Here is a 24,321-nt window from a genome sequence, read left to right as displayed (position 1 = left end):
TGTTTGCTTTTATTCATGTGCCTTGCAACACTTTGCTAGAATGGGTAGTGCCCAATTGATAGCCTGGAGATATCCACAGCATCTCCTGGCGGTGGCCATCAGCCGTTCCCTGCCGTGTCCATCGTTACCTCCTCCGTCAGCAGCATAAACATGCATAGGACTTTACAGACATGCCAGGCTGTGATCCTGCCTCAAGGAGTTTGCAGTCCTGCTGGGTAAAGTGCTTAGTGCACCTGGGTGAAGCTGCTCGAAGCAGCAAGCCCTATGGCTGAGATTTCTGATGAAAATAGGGAAGGGAGTGGGGTGGGAACAGTTTTCATCAAACTGTTCAGCAGAAAAAATTGACTTTTCATGGAAAACCTGAAAACACTCCAGTGGTTGGTCGTTTGATAAAAAAACAGACCTCTAGGAAAGAAAGCAGGGGCTCCCTGTGACAGGGACTGGCTGGTGCCAAGCCCAGTTTCCCAGTCAGAAAGGTACAAGGGAATGTCTTGACCAGCCCTAGCTCTGGCTGAGATCAGGGCCCCTTTGAGCTGGGCACTCAGATACTGAGTGAGAGACAGCCCCTGTCCCCACAGAGCTCACCAGCTAAGCAGACAAAATGGACAAAGTGGGGGAGAAAAGAAGGATCCCGATCCCTGGTTTACAGCTGGGAAATTGAGGCACAGAGCGATGAAGGGGCCTGCTCAGGTCTCACCCAGGGAGTTTGTGGCAGAGCTGGGAATGCACTTCTGAGTCCCAGTGCAGGGCCGTGACCCAAGCTCCCCTGCACTTTTGGCTCGTAGGCTTGGGCCCTGCGTGGAGATAAGGCTCAGCAAGGGATAGTGACAAGTGACCGTGGTTGGTTCTGCAATTCCAGCTCTCACGGGAAAAGGTGCAGAGGAGACGAGCTTGGCTAGCTATGTGGCTCAGGAGAGGTTTTGAGGGAGGAATGATAAGCACAGAGAGGGACTGGGCCAAACGCTCCAGCTGGGGATGTTCTGAGGACACCACCACCTTCCCCAAACCAAAACTAGCAAGCAGATACCTTCATGCTGTGAATCCACCCCAGAACTGGAGGGGGAGGTCTGAGTTGTGTCCCTAAGCCTTCCTCTCGATCCAGCCTGCTTGTCCTCACCATCCTGGCATGGTACACATCGGTCCTGCCTACATCTCACGCCGCGTTTCTGCCCAGGCTCCTGCCATTCTGCCCTCCTCTAGTGTCCTGCCTCCGCCTTCATCCCCAGCAGTGCTTTGTTAGGAGTGAATTAAGGAAGGTGCAACCGATTTACAGAGGAGACAAGGCAGTGTTTGGGGCAGCATATTAACCCGGGGAACCTGCTGCTACAGAGTACTAATGAGACGATCGTAGGAGCCAAACAACCTGCATGGGTCCTGGTTTCTCTAGGGCTCTCTAGTCTAGCAGAGCAGGTGGGACTGTTTAGCAGCGATTAACCACTGGAACCAAATCCCAAGGGAAGGGCTGGATTCTCCGTCTCTTGACGCCTTCAGAACCAGAGTGGCTGCCTTTCTGGGAGATGCTTTAGTCCAGCCAAAGTGACTGGGCTCAAGGCAGAGGTAAGTGGGTGAAATCCTCTGGCCTGTGTTCCGCAGGAGGTTAGACGAGAGGATCAAATGGTCCCTCTGGCCTTGGGATTGATGGATGATGATTTGGCGGTGTTATAAGTTAGTCAGAGTCAAAATGAAGAGGGCACAAACGGCTCAGCTGCAGGGCTCAGCAGGAAAACCTTCGCATTGCACCTGTGCGGTGGTGTAGATACAGGACTGTTGTCCCAGGGCCTGAGCTAAAGCCCACTGAGGCCAGCAGGAGTGTTTTCTCCCTTCAGACCAGGCCTGCAGAAGGGATGCCAGGCCTGGATAGGCTCTTGTTCTGCTATGGCCAAACCTTTCCCCCCAACCCTACATTCTCCGAAGCTGCGAGTGCAGATGGCTCACCTCTGCTGCTGGAGGAGAGCAGCTGTCCGGTGGATGGCCTCAGTTGGTTCGTTCGCCAACGGGACTCGATTCTCACAACTAGTGATTTCTCTTGGGGCCAAGTGCGTCCTGCCTGTGCTCGCGGCTCTCAGTGTTGTGTGGGTGGAACGGTAACTTTCCCCCCGGGCTGGGAAGCAGAAGCTCAGTACACAAAGCAGGCTTGAGACAACATTTATGAAGCATGTGTTGTCATCCGGCTTCCTAATGCCCATTGGCAGAGAGGAACCTTTTCTCTACTCCAGAGCCACCCTTTATTCACTTTGGTCCAGATCTTCAAGGTATTTAGGCACCTCGCTGCCACTGAAATCAATAAGAGGTGGGCACCTAAATACTTTTGGGATCTGGGCTTTCCTGCTTAGTCCTTATGCACCCCACTGTTCAGTGTGTACTACACGTCCCCCTTGTGGCTTGCTCCACAGAGGGTGTGACTCTGCTACGGTCCCTCCCAAGGGCTTACAGTCCTTTGGTTCAAGCATTAGCGTCTCATGATTCTCGCTCTGGAAGTCCCAAGTTCAATCCTTGATGATGACCAAGATGATGGTTGGTGCAAAGCTGTCTTGGGTTTCTGTGGTAGCTTTGGCCTGCTTCAGAGCCCCAAGGCCTGGCCTGGTGTGTGTTTAACCATCGGTAAAGTTACTGAGAGCAAGGAGAGGGTAAACGCCCTAGACCTCACGAGGGTCATGTAGAGGGACATTTTTCCTTGAGTATTCGCTATAAAAGAGGTTCAAAATGTAAATCGCGGTGCCTCCGTCATGGGCTGTGCAGCTGGTTGGTTCAAGGAGCATCGCACAATGGCGGGTCAGGTAGAATTGGTAGAACCCTGGAGAGCTCAAGAAGCAGCCTTGGTACAACTCACGATGGGAGCTGCCTCTGGAGAGCAGCCATCCTCCGTTTGGTATGTAGCCGCCAGTCCATGGCCCGAAGAAATGTGCTTGAATCCACAGCCAAGAAGGAGGTGGGCCGTAGTCTCCTAGATGAGCTACTGCAGAGAAATGCCTCTCGAGACACTCGCCAGTGAGTACAGGGCTGGATGTCAAAGGCTCCTTGGTTCTAAACCCAGCTCTGACTTGTGAGACCTCTGGCAAGTCACTGAAGCCCAGATTCTCAAAAGTATTTAGGCTCCTAACTCCCAAAGAAATCAATGGGAGTTAGGCACCTACATACCACTGAAAGAGCTAGACCTTAAAAAAATAAATCTCCTGTGCCTCAGTTTCCCAATCTGCAAAGTGAGAATAATACTGCCCATCCTCACAGCCTGTGAGGCCTAAGGCTTGTAATGTCCTTGTGGATCACTAGATCTGGTTCTGGTGGGGTGGAGAGAGCTGGATCAGAGACGGGGCCCATTTGGGAGAGAGGGGGTATGACAGAGATGGATGGAGATGCTGTGTGAGGCTGGTGAGGAACAGGCAGACCCGTCTGTGACGAACTGGGAATGTTCTTAATGTTTTCTCTGAACACTGTGTTGGTGCCTCAGTGTCCCCTATGCAGTTCTTAATATCTAGGTGGTGGAATAAGGGTGTGTGATTGCTACAGAGGAAGGGGCCAGTGCACATAAATGCCTGGCACTCTGTCTCCTAGCAACTGATGGCCTGGGTCCCTTCTCTGCAAAGGTGCCAACTGAAGGTGTTGGAGACAAAGAAGTCAGGTGACCTCCTGGCCCAGGAAAGGAACTGAGCAGAGGAGGAGGGGCTGGAGGGGGTAGTTAGTCTGGAGCTGGCTGGAGACGAGGAGTGAAGTGCAGATGTGGGGGTCTGACTCACTGTCCCCCAAGAATGGACCCGGCCAAGGGGTCCAGTTCGCTGTATCTACAAGCTCTGTTTTAGATCGTGTTCCTGTCATCGAATAAACCTCTGTTTTACTGGCTGGCTGAGAGTCAATGTCTGACTGCCAAGTGGGGGTGCAGGATCCTGTGGCTTCCCCAGGACCCCGCTGGGGCGGGCTCGCTGTGGGAAGCGCCCAGAGAGGCAGAGGATGCTGAATGCTCCAAGGAGAGACCCAGGAGGTGAAGACGTGTGAGCGTCTTGCCCTAAACAAGTCTGCTCCAAGGGAGAGCAGGCTCCCCAAAGTCCTGACTGGCTTGGTGGGGAGCAGTTCCAGAGCATCACCCGGAGACTCCGTGACACCGTCCTTTCATAATGTGTAGGACGGGCTGTTGTGGGACACCAGGGAATTGTGTTTATGGGACATACCTGAGATATCTTCCCCTCCCACCCTGGGCCCCAGTGCAAGGGAGACCAGTTCGTGCTCTGAGTTTCCCTCCTAATTCTGCCTGTCTTCTCTTTCAGATGGTGTCGTGCTGGTTGATCCAGAGTACTTAAAAGAAAGGAAAGGTAACTGCTTAGCCATTTGGTTCCAGCTGACTCTGCAGTATTTAACAGGGGCTTCAAAACCCACATGGGGAAAGCAGCCTCTCCCCTGTTCTGCCAGAGCATCCTAATGTGCTTTTCCCGTCCCCTTCTCCAAGCCTGTAGGTTACACTGACCAGCAAGGAACAGGAGCCCCATTGAAAAGGTGCTTGCTTTATATGGCAACAGAAAAACACAGACATGGCTCCTAAATATCGCTGGGGGGGTGCAGGTAGGTCAGTTATCTGCTGCGCCAAAGCAGGGGCCAGGGATCTCCCAAGAGCAAGGAGAACACCCAGTGCGCAGGGCTTATTCGGGATTAGCAGCCGTTTTCAGCACCTCTACTAGAAAAAATCACACAGAGAATCTCAGCCTAGAGAATAGGGGCGGGGATTGCCTCCAAATAACCAAGCTCCGAAAGGTCCCATGTGGTGACGGGAGGAAACCTCAAGACTAGAATTCCATTCTCTTAGGGGGTCTTGATTGTGAAGACTGGTGAGTACAAAGTATTTCATTCAGCTGGAAAACTGCGCCCTGGGTCACAGAGAAGGAAGGAGGCTGGTTTGGTTAAGGTACTTGACTAGAACTCAGGGGAGAACTGAGTTCGAGTCCCAGGTCTGCCAGGGACTTCCCCTGTGCTTCTGGATAAGTTACTCAATCTCTCACTTTCCTGTCTGTGAAATAGGGGTGTGCAATGGGGCATGCTCACCCTTAGAGTGCCCCCTTGTGTCTCTCTGTGTGTAACGTCACTGGTGTCCTTGGCCCTAGTGCCTCCTACAGGCTGCCTGCCTCTCACTGGGTCTTCTGGGGCTCGGCCCTCTGGCCAAGTCACAAAGTTCAGGGTAACCAAAAGGTCCAAATGAAAGTCCTGGCAAATCTGAATGATCCTTCCACCCCTTGGGGCTGTGGAAGTAGTTCTGTGTTCACCTCCCACCCCTGTCTCAGAACTCCCTCCCACAGCAACCTACCCTGCTCCCTGGGCTTTCTTTATGTAGGGCATCCTCCCTTGTTTGCTATCTCTGCCTGGATCTTGCTGCCGCAGGATTAATTCTGTTCCTGCAGCCTGCCTCGGTCTGCTTGCCCCAGGCCTGTCCCAGAGAGGGAGCTCTCTGCCTCCTCTCTCCTGGGTTGTCTCCCCTCAGTGGTGTCTGAGTAGGCCTCTGCGCCTGGGGTCAGTCACTCTAGTTCCATCACGAACTGCCCTAGGCTGGGGGCAAGGCTGATGGGTAGCTGCTCAGTCATAGGCCAGGCTTGCCTTCAGGGACCTGCCAGCCTGCGACAGGGTATCACAGGTTGGCTGGCCCTTTAAGGGGAGTTGGGCTCAGCCCTACCTGTACCAGATTAGCACTCTGTTGTAACAACCAGGCAAGGTACTAACAACTTTAACAGGACTTTGACAGTGGAAACCTCTTTACCAAGCTGCTGCTGCACCCTTGTAACTCTCGCTCTGCCTCAACTCTTCCCCGCTCCTTCCTGTTTCCTCTCCTTTCAGACTCCCAACAGCCAGTGCTCCCAGTTCTAATAATTACAAGCAACATCTAAACACCACACTTCCCCTCTCCTCCCAAGCGGTGGGATTTCTTTAAAAGGGCTAAGAAAACTCAGTGTAAAGGAGGAACCGCAGGCAGCACGTTGGGTGCCCATGGAAGACCCTGAAATAGGGTCTGGGATGGGGAATGGACTCAAGGGAAGCAGCCGGGGAGTCAGCACTCTGTCCCAGGTCACAGAAATGCAAAGGTAGCTCAGAACGGGCTGGGAGCTGAGTCCAGAGGGAGGGGCTGAAACACCCAAATGGATCAAAAGAACTTCTTGTTTGTTTGGACTTTTGCTACCCAAAAGGGAACTGAACTTGAAGCCCTACGAACCCCACAGGAGAGACAGAAAGCCTTGCAGAGGAAACTGAGGCAGGGAGTGCCTGCAGCACCACATTCAGCCAGCAGAGGGTGCTACAGGACAAGGGAGGGTATTTCCTTTTAACCCCCTTTTACGTGTCGTCTTAGATTGCAAGCTCGCTGCAGTAGGGACTGTCTTGTACAACGTGTGTACAGTGTCTAGCACTAGTCTGTTCTATTCCGGTTCTTACACAGCGTGCCCATCTCCAGAGTATCTGCGCGCAGTGACTGGCACCTGGGGTTTGTCCTTTCTCCCTTCGTTTTCCAGGATGGCGCAGGGTCCTTTTTGTATTGCATGGGAGCTGGGCTTGGGGCTTTTGTGGGCCAAAGGCAAGGCCGACGCAGCACCCTCCATCTCAGGCTCTTGCCACGACTGTAATGGAAACACTAATTGTGCTGGAGCAGAGATACCGAGCGTGCAGCTAGAGACAGTCCGTGCTCTGCAATCCACGAGAGACATGAGCAGCAGAAGGGTGGGGATCTAATGTCCAAGCTAATGAACAAGGTGATATTGGCCCAGCTTTGCTAGCGACATGTTTGACTGGGGAAGAGACTGATCTAGGGGTCGAACTCATTCCGAACCCTCCTGCCCCCCACAGTCACCCGCACTCCGGCGCGGGACAGGGCAGCGTGAGAGGCTGCTGGACCTTGCTGCAGGCGGCAGGGCTGATGAGACTGGAGACAGCCACCCAGAGTCCTCATTATCTCTAGCTTGCCTGCATATATATACCTGCTCCTGGAAATTTCCACTGCATGCATCCGACAAAGTGGGTATTCACCCACGAAAGCTCATGCTCCAAAACGTCTGTTAGTCTATAAGTTGCCACAGGATTCTTTGCTGCTTTTACAGATCCAGACTAACATGGCTACCCCTCTGATACTTGCCACCCAGATTTGGAGCGCAGCGGCTGGGTCCCATCCCCCTAGTCTGAGTTGTTTCTCCTGGGTGCTTGGTTTGATTGTGTCATTGTCTGTGTCTGGCTGCAGTACTGCGAGACATACGAGGCAATGGCTGCAAACTGCCCCTCGACTCGTGGAATTAAATCCAGGCTCCCACCCTCGTGTCTTGGCTGCCAGCTCCGTCTGTTCCCCTCCTCATCCCCCCACCCCCACGCACACATGAAGGCACGTCTGCACCCACATCTTTCATCAAACCCACGAAAATGTGCCATGCTCGCAGCTGCCCATGGCCCTGACCCTCCCCTGTCACACCTGGGGGAATCAGGAGAACCAGCCTCATTTATGGGCCTGCTCTTGTGGCAGGAAATGTAGGCTCCAGTCCCAGCTGTGCCACACATCGCCTGTGGGAACTTGGGCAGAGCACTTTGTCTGCCGGTTGCCTGTCACTGATGCTAGCGCCGATGAGGGGATTGTTGCTGATCTCTCCTGTTTGATACCTTCTGTCCCCCACAGTCTTTGTCACGCTGACATGCGCCTTCCGCTACGGACGGGAGGATCTGGACGTGCTGGGACTGACCTTTCGGAAGGACCTGTTTGTGGCCAACATCCAGGCCTTCCCCCCGGTCCCTGAGGAGAAGAAACCCCTGACGCGACTCCAGGAGCGGCTGATTAAGAAGCTCGGCGAGCATGCTTACCCCTTCACTTTCGAGGTAGGAGTCTCTCCCATTTCGTTCTCCTTTGTCTCCCTTCGTCTCTCATGCCCCATGGGCGGTGCCTTCGTCCCAAGCCAAGGCAGGGCTGAGCCAGATCGGAACTTGAAGGAGATGTCGCCATAGAAACACCAGATCACTGCAGGAAATGGTCCTGGCAACATGGTAGGTGGCGCTTTGCCATCTATGCTGGGGAAAAAAATGGGACCGCAAGTATCACCCGCAATGTGCTAGGAGCTGCACATATACAGTGAAGGTGCACACTCTTACTATCAAAGGGCCTGATCCAGCAACAATGGGCCCTGAACCTGTCCATTAAGAGCTGCTCATGCAGTCTAAGAACAGTGGCTGTAGTGAGCCCATACTGGTCTCTGGCCTGGGTTCTGCAGGAGGTCAGACTAGATGATCACAATGGTCCCTTCTGGCCTTGGACTCCTGGAATCTGTATTTACATTTTGGACCTTAAATTCTCCCAATAGTTTCAGTTGGATACAAGATTCATTTTCCCTTCTTGTCCTAAGCTGCTGAGCAGGGTTGCTGCGTGCTGTTTAAAGGCTGTTGCTTTCCACCCCGGAGGTGCCTGTGAAGTGATCCCTTGATAATGCAGAATTTTTAATCTAAGTTTGTGAAGCACTTGGCTGAGAGCCACTCTCTAAATGTCCATCATTATTATCAGCTCAGCAATTTCAAACAGTTGCTCTGCACCGAGTTGTAATTGCTCTGAGTTAAATGAGCTCTCCCTGGTGTCTGGAGTGCAAAAAGGAGCAGCTTGCTGGGTGGTTGGAAAATGTTGTCTAAAATGCAGAGAAGCAAAGAGGCCTGTCCTGTGACCTCCCATACTGATTAAAGTGTAACCGACGAAAAGAAAAATATCCAATTATAAGGGAGTGGTCTAACATCTGTTCCTGTTGCATCTGCTACCTCCCCTGATCCTGGACAGGCACTTTGCTGTACTGATCTGAGAGTCACAAGATCTGTCTCTATTCCTGCCTCTACCTGCTGGGTGACCACGGGCATGTCACATCGCCCCTCCATGCCTCAGTTTCCCCTCCCATCCTTTGCCTATTTAGACAGCTCTTTGGGGCAGGGCGTATCTCTCACGACATGTATATTCAGCATTTAGCACAATGGGGCCCAGATTTTGTCTTTTCCTGGAGCTCCCTGGTCATTCCTGGTTTGAGTCAGGTTGAAATCACACCCAGAAGAGCCTTTTCTGACTTACGTCTTTTGATAAAGAATCGCACTAGAACAGCATTTCGGCAGTACTGCCCAGTTATAAATGCTACGCAGAGCCCAGGGCCGTGCACAGGGCAGCTACAGATTACAGCCAAATACCCCACCCACAAGTCATCCAGAATGAAACGGTTCTGTAAGTGCTCTCACTTGCAGATTTGACAAGATAATCAGGCATGAACCCACGCAAGGCCACAAACCTCCTAGATTTCTCATGCTTCTCTGTTTCTGGGTTTATAAACTCCGGTTTCCCCTCTACTCTTTGACCAGCCCATGTGCGAATAGACTGGATCACAGATGATAGCCCAAACTGAACAGTTTTCAACTGGAGCAAGTCCCAGGCATCAGACTAGGGGCACAAATAAATAAACTTTGTGCTCTATTAAAGCCCCACCCACAAACCGATGCTCCGCCCACCATCCCAGAATAGCTGCACATTTCTGCTTTACCAGCAGTGCTGGAAAAAAAATGGGACAACAAGTATCACACGCAATGTGCTAGGAGCTGCACATATACAGTGAGATAGTTAACAGGGTTGATATTATGCTCATTTTGCATCAGAGCAAATGCCCCATTGTAGTTTGTGCCAGTCGTCAGAGCTGCTGTTGCAGGCTCTCTGCAGATTCAGGAAGGCAGAGCTGCAGTTGGCCGCATAGGGAAAGCTTTCTTTGCAACCCTTAGAGCTAGGAGCTGTTTGTAACATAACATTTTTAATTCTGCAGACACTGATGGGACCTTAAAAATACCCTGCAGCGGTGGTGTGCTGCCTCACATTGGCTCAATGCATCTAGTCTGGCACACGGTTGTTTCCTGCAGCATATTCTCCAGTGCTATGTTCAGTCTAGCTCAGAATTACTCAGTTGGTGAAGTTTCTGTCTCTTCCATGGGGAAACTATTCCACAATCAAATAGATCTCACAGAGTCCAGTAACCAGACAGACATCCCATTAGAGCCACTAAAACATGCCCTGGTCTGAGAATCCTGCAGACACAACAGAGGCGAGGCAGTTGGGGGTTGGAGGGGCAAACTTTTTGTCCCAAGGGCCACATCTGGGAATAGAAATTGTATGGTGGGCCACGAACACTCAGAAAATTGGGGTTGGGGTGCGGGCTCTGGGATGGGGCCAGAAATGAGGAGTTCAGGGTGCGGGAGGGGGCTCCGGGATGGGGTGGGGGAGTCGGGTGGGGGGGGTGAGGACTTTGGCTGGGGAGTGAGGGCTCTGGGGTGGGGCTGGGGATGAGGGGTTTGGGGTGCAGGAGTGTGCTCTGGGCTGGGACCGAGGAGTTTGGAGGGTGGGAGGGGGATCAGGGCTAGGGCAGGGTTTGGGGTGCAGGGAGAGGCTCTAGGATGCCGGCTCCAGGCGGCGCTTACCTCATGTCCTTCTTTTGGGGCGCCAGAGGGGGCCATTGGAGTACGTAGGAGCCGGAGCGGGGGCCATGCCGCTGCTTCCGGGAGCAGCATGGTGCAGCCCCCCACCCTGTGCCCCAGCGAGAGCTCTGGAGCAGGGCAAGCCCAGACTCCACTCCCCTGCACTAAATGCTACAGATTGCAATAGCTGGTGGAATAGGAGGGAAAGCAGCACGTAGGTACCACAGTGATACAGACTACATAAAAACCTATAGCTGGATCGCGAAAGGGCTTGGGCTAGGGGTGAATTATTATTTGTGTTACCGTAGTGCCAAGGAGACCCAGCCATGGATCAGCACCATGGGCGGCGGTACTGTAGGCAGGGGGAGGCTGTGCCTCCCCAAATAGCTTACCATGGCCCTGCCTCCAGGCCAGCCTGCCTCCTGCAGAGACTCAGGGCTGCCATGGCAGCTGGTGCTGGGCTGGGCTGCCTGTCTGGTGCTCCAGGGCTGCTGCCCAAACACCAGGACTGGGGGCAGCCGGGGGTGCAGTGACCGTATTGCCCAGACACCTGGAGCCCTGGGGCTGGGGGGCCACCTGGGGCTGTGGGTGTTGAGGCTGCGGCACACCAGGGCTGCTGGGGCCTCGCCTTCAGCCATCTGGCGCTGGGGTCAGGGGGCCGCGGTGGGGGTGCTTTGGGGTCCTGCGTGGGGGGGGGGGCAGAAGGGGAGGGGCAGGGCCTCGGGCACAAGGGGAGGGCCCGGGGGTTAGCCTCCCCGGGAGGCCGGGGGACTGGCCACCCAGGACCAGGACCAGCTCCAGGCACCAGCCCAGCAAGCAGGTGCTTGAGGCAGCCAATGGAATCAGACGTCACGTCCGGCTCTTCGGCCGCAATTCGGCAGCGGGTCCCAAACTGCTGCCGAAGAATGAAGTGGTGGTGGTAGAGCTGCCGCCGATCGCGGCTTTTCTTTTTTTTTCATCGCTTGGGGCAGCAAAAATGCTGGAGCCAGCCCTGACCAGGACCCCATTGTGCCAGGCGCTGTTCGAACAGAGAACAAGCTGATTCCTGCCCCAGGCAGTTTACAATCTAAGTATAAGATAAGAGAGGGAGACAGACAGACTGATGGGGAGTGTCAGGACACAATGAGACCGAATTGGTCGGCAGGACAAGCCGTGGTCTCTGCACACCAGTAGCCTGACACTCATCGGCCTCCTGGCAAAGAGAGGTGAGGAGGACAATGAGGGAGTGGTTTGAGATCGCAGGCTGTGCCCAGCCAGCGAGCGCAGGCACATGGGGCTCCACCACGGCAGAGCAGAAAAGCAAAGCAGCAATATTTCCCATGCCTCAGGCTGCAGTTAAGCTCCCCTGGGTCACCAGATTTGTAAACACTCCCACGTCCCTGTAAAGCAACCTTAATTCCGCTGAAACCCACAGATTAAAAATGTGTTTATACATTTGAGAACTTCTTGGGTTTGGGATATTTAAAGGGCCACTTGCTTTAAACTAGATCCTGAACTGAGGGATTGGTTGTTTCTTTTTAAAAGTAGGGAGGGTTGCAAAGCCTAATCTGAACAGAATGTTTCTGATGGTTTCTTCATTTCAGTGAAAATGGTTCTCACCCCCTATATAAACCTGACAGTTTCCCAGTGCATACTGTAGTGCCTGAAAACCAATAAGTGAAACTGATTAGAAATTGACTAATTGTCATGAAGATGAGTTAGTTGTGTTACAGTAATAACCAGAGCCCCAGTAAGAATAATGTCCCCATTGTGCTGGCCATTGTTGGTAACATTTTCAAAAGCGTCCAAGGGATTTAGGCACCCAAATTCCATTGAAAGTCAATGGGACTTGTGCTCCTTAGTCATGTAGGACCCTTAGAAAATGTTATCCTGTATCTAAACAAGACAGTCTCTACTCCAATAAGCTATGGAATTACTGAGTCAGTAGGGGGTGCTCTTCCCTCTGAGGCTACGTCTAGACTAGCCGCCGTATCGGCGGGTTAAAATCGATTGCTCGGGGATCGATATATCGCGTCTCATCTAGACGCAATATATCGATCCCCGAGCGCGCTTATATCGATTCCGGAACTCCACCAACCCCAACAGAGTTGTGGAATCGACAGGGGGAGCCGCGGACATCGGTGAGTAATCCGATCTTAGATATTCGACTTCAGCTAGGTTATTCATGTAGCGGAAGTTGCGCATCTAAGATCGATTTCCTCCCGTAGTGTAGACCAGCCCTGATTAATGGCAGGATCAATGCCCTAGTGTGGCACTAGGGGGCGCCATGCACTGGACGTTCTATCAGATGAGCAGGGGCACTGAGGTCTTGCTATTCGTGCTCATTAAATATCACATGGCACATTTTGTAAGAGATTTGGATCCAACACCCTGGATAACGTTTACTCAGGTAATTCTGTTCTGCCTGTCTACTTTTCCCCATCTCTCATGTGTGCTTTTAATTGGATACAGCATTCTTCACTCAGCTGTTACACATGTGCTGTGTTCCCCCTCCGAGATGGCTGCATTTCAGTGATGGGTGAGATTCTCTCTCAGGGGTCTGGCTGGTGGGACTCGCTCACATGCTCAGGGTCTAACTGACCCCATAATTGGGATTGGGAAAGAATTTTTCCCCGAGTCAGATTGGAGGGGTTTTCACCTTCCTCTGCAGTGTGTGGCACGGGTCACTTGCAGGTTTAAACTACTGTAAATGGTGGATTCTCTGTAACTCGAAGTCTTTAAACCATGACCTGAGGACGTCAGTGACTCAGCCAGAGGTTCTGGGTCTATCACAGGAGTGGGTAGGTGAGGTTCTGTGGCCTGCAATGCGCAGGAGATCAGACTAGATCAAGGTTTCTCAAACTTCATTGCACCATAATCCTCTTCTGATAACAAAAGTGACTCCACGACCCCAGGAGGGGGATGGAAGCATCAGCCCCCTCCGAGCCCTGCTGCTCTGGGCGAGGGGGCAGAAGCTGAAGCCCCAGGGCTCCAGCCCCAGGCAGAGGGCCTTAAACCTGAGCCCTGCCACCCAGGGCTGAAGCCCCAGGGCTTTGGGCCCATGCAGTGGGGCGTGGGCTTCAGCCCTGGGCCCCAGCAAATCTAAGCCAGCCCTGGCAACCCCATTAAAATAGGGTCGTGACCCACTTTGAGGTACGAGAACCACTGGACTAGATGATCATGATGGTCCCATCTGGCCTTAAAGTCTCTGAGCCTGCTACGTATCCTACAGCTTGCTCATGGGGATAATATCAGAACTGGAGTTTTGAGAGCCTTGGACGGAAGGGGAAACCTACTGGGCCAGAATCTCCATTTACTTCCATACAGCTACTGGGATGGTTGCCAGCAGGGGATCTGGCCTGCTGTTGTTAAATTGTGCCCCCTAGTGGCTGACTATTGGAACTGCTGCTGGAGATCACTGCCTTGTCCACACATCTGGGCTGGAGCAAGGAACCGCTCCTCTCCTGGGACAGCCATTGCAAAGGGAGCGGGGCATGCCGCTGGCCTCTGTCGCCCTTCTGCTCCTTAAAGGGCCATGCAGTTTAGCTGCTGTTGCTGTGATGCTGTTTCGTTAACAGCCCTTGGGGTGAGTGAGAGCTGGACACGGGATTTGAAGCTGCGGCCCCAGGGTGTCCGTCTCTTGCAGAATATTCGCTGTGACGCTTCCCGGGGTTGCTGCCACCGGCCGTTAGTATGAGGAAGCCTGTCAGGGGTCAGCTCCTCAGCCCCACAGGCAACCCAAACCCTCCCCTCTAGGCCTGCGCAGTGACAGGTACAGCCCAACCCCTGAGTCCTTCAAGCACCCCCGGAGCATATAGCCCCTGATATGCTGATTCCAAAGTAGCAGGACACCCCAGCTTACCAGGTCCACCTCAGGTCACTGCTCCGCTACCACGCAACTCTTAGATAAATTTATGGTGAAAACAAGGAAAAGTTTATTTACCGGTATAGAGACTCAAGTAGGAGTATTGGAAGCACATTGTTACATATATAATCAAATCACAACACTCCTCCTAGAGCCTAGATTTAACTAGATCGCTGCTTGCCTGAGGTCCTTCCAGCTTTTCACAGCTCCTCAGCTGGGATCTCTCATTTATGAGACAAGCCCTTCTCAATGAAAGATTCAGGGCATGTCTCTGCATTCCCATAGATACCCCAGCCATCCAGTGTCTTTACTCCTGAGCAGGATTCCTCTCCTGCTGGTTGTTCTCCCTGTAAATTCCCCCCTCTTGAAGATTTCACAGTCTGTTCACTAGCGCTTGGCGCAGTTTGCAAACAGGTGTCCGTTGTGAGATGTGCACTGCCCAATATACATGTGACCAGACAGAGGGTGACAGATTTGTTACTTCCTGGTTTCCTGCCTTAAGAACAGAATTTTCACTAGAGACGCATAACTTCTAAATACGCACATTTCACAGCAATTACCATGACCCGTGGCTTTCTGGGCCTTGGTGGAGATGTCACAAGCCACCATTTGGCGAATTATCGTGCATCTATCTGAGCCAGAGGGCCCTGTAAAACTCCATGCACCCCCTGAGCCATCGCTAGCTGGCACCAAGAGGTCTCTGGATCACACTCCCTGCTTGCCCACCACCCCTGGCTTAGCCAGAGAGCTGTTTGCACACTGAGGTGCAGTGAGAATCCGTGCAGGTCATTGGGGATAGCAGCAGGGCAGAAAGCAGCCCACGGATATGTGTGTGGGGCTGCTCTGCAGAGTGCTGGGAAACATTCAGGAGATGCCAGAGCTCCCTAAGGCCGGCTGCAGCAACCCTCAGTAGCTCGGACATGGATGCAGGCCGGGTTGCCTCTTGCGTTTTGACACCAGTGCTCCAAGGGGCTGGCTATCTCTGACGAGATGCCAAGCACCTGCCCTCAGCCAGGGGCAAGGAGCGCACAACATCCTGCAGGAGGCTTCAGCACCTTGCAGGATTGGGCCACTCAGCACCAGGGCCAAATTCCCCCCCGGTGTAACTCACCCTTCGGGCCCCCAAATTCAACCCTGCTCCGACCTGGGATGCTGAGACACCCTGGAAGTGCAGGTTCAAATCCCTGGGAGGCCGGCTGAGCCCTTCATCCTTCCAAGGTAGGTCACTAGAGTCCCATGCTGCAGTTTAGCGAGTGTGTGTGGAGCAGGCGGGTATTTGGTCTCTTCCATGGGCTACCCCTGGTTACAATCCAACCCTGCCTTTCATTTCTGTTTCAGATCCCTCCCAACCTGCCGTGTTCCGTCACACTGCAGCCTGGACCGGAGGACACGGGGAAGGTAACTTCGTTTGTGTCCTCTCTGTCGGTCAGTAGCTCCCAGCTTCTCCCCTGCTCCTCAGAGGCATGGCGATCACTCAGCCAGATTCCTCCAACCCCGGGGCGGGAGGGTTGCTCCAGAAGGCCTGGGTTGGCTCAGACATTCTGAGTGCCCCAGCAGTGGGTGGCAGCGTCTTGGACCGGTGGCGCTGTCTCACACCACTCGGAGCTCTTCAGGTGTCTGAGGAGCATGGAGCGAATTCCATGCAGCTTCCAGAGGATGACGAGGTGGCCTTAAAGAGGTGGCTGCCCTCTGAAAGGGGACTGTAAGCCAACGGCAAGGTGGGAGGCTCCTTATTTATTGTGTCTCAGTCCTTTCCAGACCAGCTTCAAACAAAAAGATTTCTGCTAAGGGATTCTCAGTACTGGGATTATCATCCTGGCCCAGCTGTGCTGGTGGAATGACGTCAAAGTCACTGTGCAGTACAGAGATCCCCAGTACTGCCTGCCCTACCAGCTCCCCCAGGATCTGAGAGTCAAGCTGGGTTCCTCCCTTCTTATGCTTCATAACCAAATAAATGGTCCACGGACCAAATGGCACCCTTTATAGCAAGGGGGTCACGATGGATTTTCCATGGACTTGCAGACTGGCCCTGTAAATGAACAATTCCATTGATGCCCCCCCCCAAAACAGACTCCAGCTTCCTCTCCCAGAGCCTTGCTTGCCCTGCAAGGCTAAAGGGGGCTCAGACTTGTGGTCACTAAAGCCAGCAGCTCTGGCTCTGACATGCACAACAGGCAGATCTGCTGAGCAAGGAAGGGCAATTTCTACAAGAACAGCCCCTTACAACTCAAGGGTGTCCTGTTTCTGTATGACTATTAATGATCCCATAGTAATAAACGCCATTAAACTTAGCATGGTGGCATTTTCCCCATTGTCTGTACCCCCGTTTTCACCCTCCACCAGCCTGATTTTCAGGTGCTTCTTGCCTGCTACCCTCATGGCAGGTGGAAAACTTCTGCCCGGGGGAAAAGTCGAGTTTTCTCCACTCGCTCACCATTCCAAATCAGCTACGGGGATTCTGCTCCAACTCCTCCACATTCCTCCCTCCCAAAAAATGACCCTTTGCACTGAGACCAAATCCTGAACATGTCAGCCCAGGAGATGAGCTTTGTGGAAGGGTAGGAGCATGTGGAAATGGGAATTGGATACTTAGTCTTAGCGATCACTACGAGCTGTAATACCCAGGATTCATAACCAGGCTAGCCGCTTGGAACTTGGTGGTAATACTCGGGCTGGAACTTAAATCCTTTTGTTTCAAAGGCCCAGACCCTTGCCACATGAGTTAAAGGAGAATCTCCATTAGCAGTATGGGGGCTATGATAAAGTTGAGCATTTCTGAGGCCTTCAAATAGAGGATAGTGGTGCACACAACTGGTCTAGGAGTGCAGAGTGGCACGCACATACGCTGCAGCTGGCACCTTACCGCGTACGGACATGTCAAAGCCATTAGACCCCGGCTGGGGAGATAAGCAAGGGCCAGGAGAGATGATTTCCCAACTTCCTACCCCACTTTGTTCTGCGTTGTAGGCCTGTGGCGTTGACTACGAGGTGAAAGCTTTCTGTGCAGAGAACCTGGAGGAGAAAATCCACAAGAGGTGAACGGGGCCGATGTTTGTATTGATGCCACCCGGCGGCACTGGGGAGAGAACACAGAGCCAGGGGACAGAACGGTTCAGCCAGCTGTGAACAGGCCTCAGAGATCAGCTCTTGGGGAAGCCGGTGCCACTGCCCTGATGGAGCCGAGGATGCTGACACCGCAGGCTGAAAGCGGAGCAGAGCTGTTGCTTGGTTTCGTAACGGTGGCTCCACCAACCGGCAGCAGCTGGTCGGTGTTAGCTGGAAATACCAGCGGCTTGCCCTATACGCCCCATCCTCCACAGCCATCGATGGCCTTTGTGGGCCTTCCACACGCCTTGTTCTAATCCCTAGCCTGCCGCTCGCTTCCTTCCACTCGCCCATGGGGCCAGCGGTTTCCCCCAGCTGAGCAAGGAGCCAAGTTCCCACCCCAGTCTGGTCTGCCCCTCCGAGGGCTGGAGCCCAACTGCCCGCATGGGCTCCAGCTGCGCTAGGCTGGTAGTGTTCCCTACGCCAGCCACTGGGGTGGTTGGTTTCTATTCATCCGCAGCGCATCCCAATGCTCGCGAGTGGGCAGGGACTGGGAACAGTCGCCCTCTCCCCCGAACAGCCGTGGGAGGCTAACTCCATGATACCCTCGAGCATCTTGTCACCAGCCCAGCAACAGGCAGCAGCAGTGCCCTTTGAACGCAGCTTGTGCTGGACTCCCCAGCCCGCAGATAGCACAGAGGGTCTCTGGGTGTATCCTGCTCCAGGGTAGCATCTAGCCCCTCCCAGGTCTCCATGCAGGTGGGGACAGGGCCCCATACTAACCCCTCGCAGCCCTTGTTGGGTCACCCAGTGGGTCGCTAGCCCAGAGATTTCCCCCACTGACAGGGAGCACAGCGTTTGGGGCCCGCTGGGGGTGGGTGGTGGAAGTGCTAGTCAGAGAGATCCTGTTAGGGGTATGGTGGGGCCAGAGCAGATGCGCTGAGGGAGAACAGCAGGTGAGCTTCAGCGCTGGCAACCCATTGAGCGGCACGGAAGCTGTTTCCCCCTCAGAAACATGACTGGGTTCACAGCTCCCCCGATGTCACAGAGTCATTAAGCTCAGGTAGTAACTGTCCAGGCCTCCCTCTCCGGTGGTTCTAGGCTGTGGTCCCCACTTGTGGCATGGTTACGCTGCCAGACAGATCAGTATTATCCTCCTTGTTATACAGATGGGGAAACTGAGGTACCAAGAGGGTAAATGACCAGACCAAGGAAGCCTGTTATCCAGGGAGCTGTGGGGGGATGGGTTAGCACTTGTGGCACATGTGTCAGTACTAGTGGGTGCCAACCCCACTGTAGTGTGTAGGAATTGGGTACTAACCCTTTAAATATTTTGAGTGCCCTCTAGCGGGCCCCCAGAGCCAATGGCGAGGTAGCTCCTTTGGGTGTTTGTACACCAGTGGCGAAGTAGCTAGCTTTGGGTGTTTGTACACCAGTGGCGAGGGAGCTAGCTTTGGGTGTTTGTACACCAATGGCGAAGTAGCTAGCTTTGGGTGTTTGTCCACCAATGGCGAGGGAGCTAGCTTTGGGTGTTTGTACACCAATGGCGAGGTAGCTCTCTGTGTGTTTGTACACCAATGGCGAAGTAGCTAGCTTTGGGTGTTTGTACACCAATGGCGAAGTAGCTAGCTTTGGGTGTTTGTACACCAATGGCGAAGTAGCTAGCTTTGGGTGTTTGTACACCAATGGCGAGGGAGCTAGCTTTGGGTGTTTGTACACCAATGGCGAGGGAGCTAGCTTTGGGTGTTTGTACACCAATGGCGAAGTAGCTAGCTTTGGGTGTTTGTACACCAATGGCGAGGGAGCTAGCTTTGGGTGTTTGTACACCAATGGCGAGGGAGCTAGCTTTGGGTGTTTGTACACCACTGGCGAAGTAGCTAGCTTTGGGTGTTTGTACACCAATGGCGAGGGAGCTAGCTTTGGGTGTTTGTACACCAATGGCGAGGGAGCTAGCTTTGGGTGTTTGTACACCAATGGCGAGGGAGCTAGCTTTGGGTGTTTGTACACCAATGGCGAAGTAGCTAGCTTTGGGTGTTTGTACACCAATGGCGAAGTAGCTAGCTTTGGGTGTTTGTACACCAATGGCGAGGGAGCTAGCTTTGGGTGTTTGTACGTTCATTAACAGACTGAGCTGAAGGCCCGCTGTGCCCCTGTGCTTTCCTCATGCTCTTAATTAGGCTTGGCAGAATTCAATTTATATTTTTTTCTCATTTGGATGGATATTACTGGTATTTCTTTCCAAGCATTTTTCCTGATTTTGATTTAAATTCTCACAGTAACAGGAAGTTCTGGGGGAATCCGACAATCATTATGTAATGCCAAGCGATGCGGAGATTCCAAAAAGTTCAAGCTTTAGGAACATTAAAACCCAAATCGTGTCTAAAACTCTTGGTTCTCCAGCAGCCTGTTCTTCCTTTGCCTAGCTGTAAGATTTGATTATTGCACTTGGAGAGCTTTTTGGGTTCGTTTGCATATGTACAGTGAATTTCCAAGCCAGCTGTTAATGTGTGAAGAGCAAAGACACAGGCCCCTTCCTCTCCCACCCCACTGTTTCGTTTCCCCGCATGTGTGGGTCTATGACACTTTGTGTGTGGGGCTCAATATGACTGGCTGTTGGTGAGGTTGTGTCAGGGTTAGCTGCTGTGACAGGTCCAGGGGAAGTCTGGATGAACTGAGCCTCACTAGAGCCAACACTGAACCTGGCTCTCAGGGAACAGCTGAGAAGCACCCGCCTTCCCAAGCGGGAAGGGAAGGGTGCATTTGCTGACTCCACACAGGCTTGGCCCTGGCTGAGAGAGCCAGCTGCACCATCTTGTGGTCAAAGCGGAGTGACTCGCACGCAGACCTTGGAAGCTCCAGCCTGGCTCACCTGAGCCTACAAAGGGGGAGTTGCCACTGGTGGTGTTTCTGTGCCTGTCCCATCAGGAGGTGACAGGAACCTTGTATTTCATTCGCCCTGAGCACGTGTCCTGACGTGCTGTTACAGTGGCGCATGATTGATGGGGGGATTTGGCCTGAGCCGAGTCAAGTGACTGAGTCATCTAGTGGTTAGAGCTGAGTGTGGAGCCAGGGTCCTGTCCTTAGCGCTGTCACTTCCCCTGTCTCCCTGCAGCTGGCTAAAGGCAGGATCCAAGGAGCCGGACTGGGCTGGGAAGGGGCTCGTGGAGCCCTGAGGCGCTGCCAGGAAAGAGGGGCGCAAGAGAGGGAGATGGGAGGCCGCTTTGATTTGTTGGCACCATGGCAGGACTGGATCAGGTTCCGCGTCATTCTGATCCCACCCCTGGCTCTGGGTCTCAGCCCCTCCCTCAGGAAGAGGTGGTTAAAACTCTCCCTCCCCCCGAGGGGGGGTGGCAGGGTTAATTGGTCTGAGTTCGGGGCAGATCCCTGCAGGCTCGGGCTCAGCCTCTGCTTCCACATGTGCTGGCAGGAATTCCGTGCGCCTGGTGATCCGCAAAGTGCAGTACGCGCCGGAGCGACCGGGCCCCCAGCCCATGGCGGAGACCACCAGGCAGTTTCTGATGTCCGACAAGCCGCTGCATCTGGAGGCGTCCCTGGACAAGGAGGTACGACACACCCCACCTCTCCCTGGGGCTGCTGTGCCACTCGGCAGTGTGGGGCCCTCACGCCGGTGCCTAACGGCTGCCCTGAGCCCTTCGAGCGAGGAGCAGGTCCCAAGGGAAATACTGGGGAAATATCCTGGTGCCCAACTTCACAGCAGGTGCAAACAGGTTCAACACCATGGAAGCCCTCCCACCCCACCGCTTAATGCAGTGCCGAGTGCGGCCCTGGGCCTGGTGATCCGACACCCCAAAGGTTTGGCAGAGACTCTGGCTGTTTGATCCCTGCACGGCTCTCACTGGGGGGAGACCTTCTGTGGGTTGTTAATAAACATTGGTGTGAGGGTCCCCCCCCAAGCCATCCCCTGATTGGGGGGTGCCCTGACCTGCACAGGCAGGAAGCCCCCTCGCACCTGCCTCCTGCTGACATGGGCTGGGGCCCTTGTTCCTGCAGATTTACTACCATGGCGAGCCAATCAACGTCAACGTCCACGTGACAAACAATACAAACAAGACAGTGAAGAAGATTAAAATCTCAGGTAAAGGGGGCGCCTGCATTCCCTGTATCGGCCGTGCACAATGGCAGGAGGGGACTGTCACAGGCTGTCGCAGCTGGGCTACCCACTCCTTCCATTGGGGTCCCTTGAAACCCTCTCCCCGGCCTTCCCTGACCCCCAGCAGCTGCCCTGTCCCTCCCCCACATGCTGAATCCCCTTCCCACGCCCTCAACTGCCTGATTTCCAGCATCTCCTCCCCCATCCAACTCCTGCTGGAGCCCTTCCTCCCTTATCCATCCCCAGACATCTTCTCCCAACTTGCCTCGCCCCCTGGCTGGCTCTTTGCCTGAACCCCCAGAGATCTGCCCCCACCCGACTCCCCTGGCATGCTCTGGGAGCATCCAGCTGTCTGCCTAAGGTCAGAGTCCGGCTGGGTGACCCTCACAAGGATGAGAGCAGTGGTGGGCCAGGGAGCCGAGACCGCCTCTGTTCCCAGCTGTGCCGCAGACACCCTCGGTGGCCCCGGCTGAGTCACTTCACCCCTCAGAGGCCCAGCTCCCCATCTGCAAAGCAGGGAGCACGGTGCTTTCTGGACCTTGCTGGAGGACTGCCAGGGCAAACTGGACCCTTGTAAGAGACTCGGGTACTGTGCTGAAGGGGGCCAGATCAGCCCCCAAATAGCGTTCTCCCCAGAACAGGCACAGCGGGGGCGCTGGCAGGATCAATGTCCCTGCCCTGCCTCGAGCCTCAGCCTTGACTCCAAGGGACCATCTCTCCCGATACATGGAGCACTTCGGTCCCCAGGGCTGCCACCCCAGCCCCTTCCACCAGTGCCGCATTCCCAGCACGGGAAAGGATGTTCCTCCCACTCCAGGGACCAGCTGTGCCATATGGTGCTGACCAAGGCGTTTCCCAGGGGCCCTTGAGCCAGATGGTTACAGAAAGATGCAGCCACAGGCTAGCAAGGAAAGGGGGCTGGAAAGGTAAGATCTGAGAATGGGAGATGAGCCCATTACCCTGCTCAGCCATGGAGGAGGGGCACATAGGGGAAAGACACCTGAGAGCTGTGGCTGATGAGCAAGGTCAGGGTGCTCTTCTTGTTCCCCCGGGACCGTAAATGGGGAGGAATGGCCAACGCCGGGAAGAACTGAGGAGCAACACGCAGGACATGACCACACTGCGATAAAACCCCCATGGCACTGAGTCTCAGCGCCCAGATCAGCTGGCTCGGGCTGGGGCTGGAGGGCCATAAAATTGCAGTGTCGCTGCTCAGGCTGGAGCCCAGGTTCTGAGACCCTTCCCCCCACATGGAGTCTCAGAGCCCAAGCGCCAGCCTGAGCCCTACGAGCCTGAGTCAACTGACCCGGGCCAGCCGTGGGTCCTTTGTTTCTGCACAGGCACAGGCACCGACTCCGGGGTGCTCTGGGGCTGAAGCACCCACAGAAAAAAATAGTGGGTGCTCAGTACCCACCGGCAGCCCTGCAGATCAGCTCCTCCCCCTCCCCCCAGCGCCTCCTGCCCTCCACGATCAGCTGTTCCACGGCATGCAGGAGGTGCTGGGAGGGAGGAGGAGGTGCGGGGGAAGAACGGGGCGGGGCACGGGTGGGGCGGGAAGAGGCCGGGTGATGCTGGAGCAAAAAGGATTAATGAGATCCTTGTATGTATAAACCAGGGCGCAGTGAGTAGGGAGGCTATCTTACCTCTGTATCCAGCGCTAGTGAGACCAGTACTGGAATACTGGGTCTAGAGCTGGTGTCCCCACTTTGAAAAGGATGTTGAAACACTGGAGAGGGTACAGAGCCACAGAGTGATCCGAGGGCTGGAGAAAAGGCTTCAGATGAGACTCAAAGAGCTCCGTTCATTTAGTTTATCAAAAAGTTTATGACTTGATGACAGGGTATAAGTACTTTAATGGGGCAAAAATAATGGGTGCTAACAGGCTCTTTGAGCTAGCTCAGGGGTTCTCAAACTGTGGGTCCGAACCCCCTGAGGTTATTACGTGGGGGTCGTGAGTACATGTACGAAACAGAGAGCAACTGCTATGAAATATCTAATTTAAATCTAGCGTTTTAGAAAATTACACACACCTTTCCCTCGCAATGTAGTGCATTTACTTCAAAAAGTATTATAAACATCTCATGCAGTGATCGTTGTTCCTCAACAATATATATGTTTGTATTGTCACCACATGAAGGAAATTGGACTCTGAGGACTGTAGTATTGTGTTGTGCAGGTTTGTGGTCTTGAGACTAAAAGGGTGAGACTGAGGCAACATGAGAGGGTCGATATTAACAAACATATGAAGATCACTTTCCACAGCAGACCCGCTAGCTAATAAGCCTGCTGTGAAAAGTCATTTCTGGATATTTGTTAATATCACTTCCACAGCCTCCCAGCTAGCTAGCAAGTCTGCTGTGAAAAGTGATATTAACAAACATACAGCTGCACCTTTCCGCAGCAGACTTTGTGCCCCATTGCCCCCCCAGCTTCTGCAGTGCTGCTGCCGAGCTCTGAAGGCAGCACTGCTGCCAACAGCAGCACAGGGAGCAATGGGGCGCTGGGTCTGCTGTGAAAAGTGAGATTGACAAAGTTTCTTCACGTGTCCTCCCCCCCCCGCCAGGATTTAACAGTAACTATTAAAAAGAGAACTTGTCTGCTTATAACGATAATTCGACAAAAATGTGTTTTAGTCATAATTTCAAAGCGGTGAGAAAAGGTCAGTTCTCACTAAACAATAGGATTATAAATTTAGCATTTAAAATAGTGTTACATATCAAAACTGTTGTTTTTAATTTATAAGGCAGGGTCACCCTAAGAGACTTGCTGTCTGACAGGGGTCACCAATACAAGAAGTTTGAGAACCACTGATCTAGCTGACAAAGGCAGACCAAGAACCAGTGGCTGGAGGCTGAATCCAGACGCATTCTAATTAGAAATAAGACTCAAATGTCTAACT

The 24,321-nt window shown here is 53.6% G+C and overlaps 1 protein-coding gene across 4 annotated transcripts in view; it reads left to right on the top strand.

Moving 5' to 3' along the window:
- ARRB1 (arrestin beta 1) overlaps nt 1–24,321 on the top strand; it is a 192,346-nt gene that overhangs the window by 153,088 nt on the left and 14,937 nt on the right. For all 4 annotated transcript variants that reach the window (XM_050938248.1, XM_050938009.1, XM_050938088.1 and 1 more), the window contains 6 exons: nt 4,260–4,304; nt 7,625–7,821; nt 15,605–15,664; nt 17,234–17,301; nt 20,739–20,874; nt 21,323–21,407. In XM_050938248.1, coding sequence (XP_050794205.1) covers nt 4,260–4,304; nt 7,625–7,821; nt 15,605–15,664; nt 17,234–17,301; nt 20,739–20,874; nt 21,323–21,407 — 591 coding nt within the window. The remainder of the gene's footprint in view (nt 1–4,259; nt 4,305–7,624; nt 7,822–15,604; nt 15,665–17,233; nt 17,302–20,738; nt 20,875–21,322; nt 21,408–24,321) is intronic.

The sequence above is a fragment of the Gopherus flavomarginatus genome, chromosome 1, assembly GCF_025201925.1.
Source record: "Gopherus flavomarginatus isolate rGopFla2 chromosome 1, rGopFla2.mat.asm, whole genome shotgun sequence".
NCBI classification, from domain to species: domain Eukaryota; kingdom Metazoa; phylum Chordata; order Testudines; family Testudinidae; genus Gopherus; species Gopherus flavomarginatus.
The sequence above is the reverse complement of the archived record's forward strand: the minus strand, read 5'-3'. Positions and strand labels throughout refer to the sequence as shown.